Here is a 5,730-nt window from a genome sequence, read left to right as displayed (position 1 = left end):
ATTTTCACTAACGATTAATTTGATTAATTTCTTAATGATCTCCGTTCCAAAATTTTAGTAAATAATGAAAATCTGGTGAGTTCTCAGAGCTCAAAGTGGGGTCTTAAAATGTTTTGTTTTGTCTGTCCAACACTTTAACATAATCCGTTTTCCAGAAAATCAGAAAATGTTCAGATCTGAGATGCTTGAATTAGTGAATTTTTCTTTTTAAAAAAATAATTTAAACTATAAATAAATGATCAAAATGGTTGCCATTTAATTTTATGTCAGTAAATTAATTGTTTCTTCACCTCTATTTTGTGATGCACACCTGATGAACAGATTGGAGTATATTTTTACATCCTACAATTAGAAACTTACACATGGAGGCTACACTTCCAGTATTTTTACTCATTATATTCACATTTGATTACTTTTACCTCAACGTACACGTAAATAATCAATATATACAAAATTCAGTATTTCCCCACCAAAAATTATATTCCTGTTTTAGGAAAGAAAATTTACAGAATATACAAACTGTTTTTTTTTTTAATTTTAATTAATTAACAGCATTTGAATTGTATTAAAATTATAGAGGTTTTTGTTTTGGGGGTTTGTGGGCTGTTGGGGTTGACCTGGCTATGGCCCTGCCTGGATCCTTAAAGAAAAAAGAAAAAAAGAAACACGACGTCTGCATTTTCAAATTAAGTAAATAAAAAAAGAAATATTGGCTACAATTTATGGCAGTTCTTGATTCACATTTAAACAAACTGCTTTTGTCTGCAGCACAGTCAAACTAGCTGTTAGGACTTTGTTGTTCTGTACCCTATTATTTTTACAAAGTCTTATTTTTTTTACTTTTCAGTGAAACGACAGGGAGCAGGTTAGACCACTTGTATTCATCTGACTGATATGATGCGACCCGATGCTGAAAAGAATAAGTCAGACTCCCCCTTCAGCTGATTCACCTCCGCGTTCTCAGGTCTTAAAATGGCATTAGTTCACATTAAGCAGAAGGCCAATTAACTTATAGCCTCTTCTGCCAAGTCATTACACTTTTATACGGTTTGTGTGCAATTCTTGATCGTAAACTTTAATGGCACTGGTATGGCCCTGGTATGAGAATGAAGCAAGCCTTTAATATTAATGATTTAAATTCTGGAGTGGACAGGATTTTTTCTCTTTTTTTCCACGTCTTCACCCAATCAAATGGGCCCAATAACCTTAAGACTGCTGGAAAAACAGCCAGTATTTGGTGCTTAGGTGTAGAGGATGTTTGCAGCACTAATAATTAGTCTGGACGTACATAATTCTTTGTTTATGGCAAGGTAGCTGCAATCTATGGTGAGTATGAGGAGCTGGCAGTAAGATAGATACTGGAAATACAATTGCCTAATCTTCTAATGTACCTCCGCTCTTTGATGCAGTGGAAGGTGTTTGCAGGCGGGACAAGGGTTGGACATTACCTCACTCTGAATGCTTTCTGGGGGGAGAAACGAGCGAGTAATTAGCTGATTAGAGGCCCGTCAGAGCGGCTCAATCTCCAGCCAATCCCAGCTCACAGCGGCCTGCAGGGGTGGAGAAGTACGGCTAATGGAGCGGGACGCATACCTCTGTAGTTTGTGAAGTTGGTGTTGAACAGCAGGAGGGACGCAATGTTGCAGAGTGACATGTAGGTACAATTCAGGGAAGCAGATGCAGGGATGCACATGAAAAGATCAGTAATTTAGAGTCTGTCCGTCGAGAAGTAAGTTTTTCTTTGTCCTTAAAAGTTGAAAATGTTTATTTTCTTTAACTGACCCTTAGCTTAAGCTGATAAAGAGATAAGGAGAACATATGAGTTTGTGACTGGAAGAGGCTCTGCTGTCTGCGCGCAGACGCACGGCACAGGTGCGCACCAGCCAAGCTTAACACGGCTGTTTCTTTAAGACTGTGCGGTCCTGCTGAGAGACCCTGTCATGGAGAAATCGAAAAACTTCAGAATTGACGCCTTGCTCGCTGATGAGACCAACCGGGGAAACCGAGACCTCTCACCGGGTCTGAGCAGCGACAGCCCTACGGGCAGCCCGGTCTCCTGTCGCCGTGCGGACACCCCGTCTCCACGGGCCTCACAACTTCAGACCGGAATAATCCCCAAGCCGGGTGTTCTAAATCTCCCGCATCCAGGACTTGCTTCGCTACCCCAGGGGGCGATTCCCGGCATGTATCCTGCACCCATGTACCCATTATCGGCGTTGGGTGGCCAACACCCCGCGTTCGCATACACCGGTTTCACACAACTAACACAGACCTACCCAGAGCACCTGAAGGCAGCTGCCATGGCGGGATCTTTGCCCCTCGAGCACTGGATCCGCGCCGGGATCATGATGCCACGACTGCCAGATTACAGCTGTAAGTATGATTAAATAAGAGTATTTTGCAAGCATGAGATATCCAAAGTCCAAAACTCAAAAGGCCAAATAACCTGAAAGAACTGACAGGTGCAAAAATATAGCTTTTAAATTCTTCAAAGACTGACCCGAATCTGTGTCACTTGTGCACAAGTATGAACCGTTTCCGTTATCAGTTTTTACAGGAAGGTCCCGGATTTGATCAGATCGTTTCACTTCTGAAGAACTGCACCGATGAGGTGCTGTAAACTCACTGAACAGAAGTTAATGTTTGACTAAACCCGACTTTTGTTCCGTTTCTGTTATTGTTGCTGTTGTTTATAGTTGTAAGGTTACAATAAGAATACTAATATTGTCTATTATTAGTATTTACTAATAATAGACCTGACAGGTTATTCTATGTTGATTTTATGTTTTATTTATTGTTTGTTTCCTTGTTTTATTTTTCAGAATAGGCAAAGCTATTGTCTACCACGGCTTTAGTATTTAGTGTTTAAATTATATCACTGAACAGCAATTCTGTAATTCTATAAGTGATTTGATTTTTTTCATTTAATTTAATATCATCGCAAGATGTCTCAGATTAGACACTGGCAGTCTACGCGTTTGGATTTCTTGATTCAAGCTGGAAAAGAAATATGTCGTAAATTAATTCCACAGCCAGTAAAATTTTAATTTACAACCTGTTTTTGAAAGCAAGCTTTCCATGCCTTGCTTTGTGTATTTTTTTTTTCAAGGTAATGCCGGAAATCTTCGTATATTTAGTGTTAATAAAAGCCATACATTGTCCCGTACGCTACAGTGGCCTCGGTTTACTTCTTATCTGTGTCATATTTTAATTTTGGCCCATTTATTTCTCTATAAACGCCAACCCGATGAAAATTGTCTTTGTGTGACGAAGAAACTATAAACAAACACCTAAAACGTTCTGTAGTTCATCAATAAAATCCCAAAAGCCTTCATTGAATTTTCATTAAGTTAATGGCATGCCTGTGTTTTTATGGCCTCTGCGCCCGCTTCTGCTGTGTCCCCCCGTCAACAATAAACTGGAGTAAAGCTATTATAGTTAATGATGGCCAGAGAGTGCGGGCATATGTGCGCCTGTTCCCACCCACAACATTATATTGAACTTCCTATGTCCTTGGTACTATAAATAAAACTATAGTGGGGGTGTCTGGTCAAATAACTCAGACTCATTTAAGACTTGAATCTTTAATTAAGGCCAAATATTTCCAAATCATCACAACAAAAAAATATTCTGACTGTGTGTAACAGAAGTAAAAACCATGTGAATTCATGAAGCTCCGCAGACTGATATAAAATTAGAAGTAAAGTTTGATTAAAAAAATAACTGTAAATGTGACTTTACACAGCCATTCAGATGAATAACTCTGCTCTACCACCTCCAGCGGGCCCTCAGTCTGGTCTGTTGGGGAAGTGCCGGAGGCCCCGAACCGCCTTCACCAGTCAGCAGCTCCTGGAGCTCGAGAACCAATTCAAACTCAACAAGTACCTGTCCAGACCCAAACGCTTTGAAGTGGCCACCTCACTCATGCTGACCGAGACACAGGTAAGACAGACCACTTCACAAGCCAACCGTTTCATTTCAAGGTAAGAAAAAAAAGTTATTCACAGAAACAAGAATCAGTTGAGAACTCACTGTGATGTACACTCCAAAATAAAGTGGCTGCAAATGAAAACTAACTGCAGCAACAGGCCAGCCATAGAGCAGTTACATTTTTAATAACTCCTGTAGGTAACAGACTTTTTTTTTTTTTTAATAATGTAAATGATTTCATCTTTATAGGAACTGAAATAGCATCTTAAAACAAAACAACAACAACTGAAGAGCAGTCTAAAACCACAAAAATAATTTACACCAATCCATTTGTTAAATTAAATATACCACTTTCTACAAGAGACACAGTACTGTCTCTCTCCATGCTGTGGTTTGATTATTGTGGTGACCCTCTGTTACTGTTTCAAGAGTCTAAACTGGTGAGTTTATCTCAAAGAAACACATGAAGATGTTTGTACATTTTTTATTTCTCTGTATTTTATGGGTAAGATTTAAATGTTTTGTGTTTCTGTTTTCATTGTATGTTCCTTCATTATTCTGGTAGCATTGGTGAATTATAATTAGAGTACACTTGATAATAAATAGCAGTATAGTGTTCCAAGTCCACAGCACAAACTAAACAATTCATGTATTGTATTATTTAACAACAGTGTTGATGTTTTTATTACCTCATGTCCCATTTAGATGCAGTGTATGAGCATTCATCCTAAAAGATAAAGATGGGAAAGAACAAAAATAATTACTTTTTATGATAATTATTGAGTTGTGCCGAGTTGGAGGTTCTGCTCTTTTACCTGAATTGAATTTGACTCAAGAAAATACATTATTTGTTCTTTTATTTGTTCTATAGATTTTTTTGATCCAGGTGTAATTTTTATTTGTGCTGTATCGCCCAGAACCACTTTAATGGCAAGAAAAAAAAATATAGGAAGAAACTTCAGGGAGAGCACACACAGAGAGAAATCATGATAAATCAAAACATTGTGGCAGTTTTTAGAATGACTTGATGCAATAACAAAAATACGTATTTAAATCTGTTCACACAAACCGTGGACTGCATTTCCTAGACGTGGCCATCTTTTCGTGGACGTGGACACATTTGCTTCGCTCTGTCATCTCTTGACAGGTCAAGATCTGGTTCCAAAATCGGAGGATGAAGTGGAAGCGCAGTCGGAAGGCGAAGGAGCAGGCCACAGCGTCGGCCCAGTCTGAGGCAGAGCGGCTACGCAGCGGAGGAAAAACAGCCAATAACAAAACTGACGAGAGCAGACGACCTGTGAATCCAGATGACGGAGGGATAGATCTTGACATGGAGGATGGAGAAGAGGAAGAAGACGAGGAAGACGAGGAGGAGGAGGAAGAGGAGGAAGCCCGGCATGGTTTTCCCATTGCTATGGGTAATGGCGTTGGGGTGCCACGATCCACAGACTTCTTGCAGCGTGTCACCGATGTTGGCTACCATCCCCACAGCCCTTTCTCTGATGAGGAGCTGGAGGGGGTGCAAGTAGGAGGAGGTGACAGGAAGATTGGGGCAGGACTGTGAGAAGACACCCAGAAAACACTGGTCTGATTTCCTGAGTGTTACAGAGACATTACAGTGGGACATGTCTGTGTTTGTGGATACTAGAGAAGACAAATTCCAAGCCTAAAGACCTTTGTCTAGTCTGCTCTGTGAATGTTTACGTGTTCCAATCAGGATCATTTGTTGGAATCGCTAATTTATTCACACAGCTACCAAACACACACAGGATTATGACCCAAATATACTGTATAAACGGT

At 39.8% G+C, this 5,730-nt stretch overlaps 1 protein-coding gene across 1 annotated transcript; it reads left to right on the top strand.

Annotated features, from left to right (window-relative positions):
* Positions 1-1,940: 1,940 nt before the first annotated feature.
* On the top strand, positions 1,941-5,494 carry mnx2b (motor neuron and pancreas homeobox 2b). Its single transcript, XM_041040229.1, has 3 exons — positions 1,941-2,373; positions 3,782-3,942; positions 5,078-5,494. The coding sequence occupies exons 1-3, from the start codon at positions 1,941-1,943 to the stop codon at positions 5,492-5,494; spliced, it is 1,011 nt and encodes a 336-aa protein (XP_040896163.1).
* Positions 5,495-5,730: the final 236 nt, after the last annotated feature.

Source organism: Toxotes jaculatrix, chromosome 1 (genome assembly GCF_017976425.1).
Source record: "Toxotes jaculatrix isolate fToxJac2 chromosome 1, fToxJac2.pri, whole genome shotgun sequence".
Lineage (NCBI taxonomy): Eukaryota > Metazoa > Chordata > Actinopteri > Toxotidae > Toxotes > Toxotes jaculatrix.
Note: the sequence above shows the minus strand (reverse complement) of the source record. Positions and strands in the feature narration are given on the sequence as shown.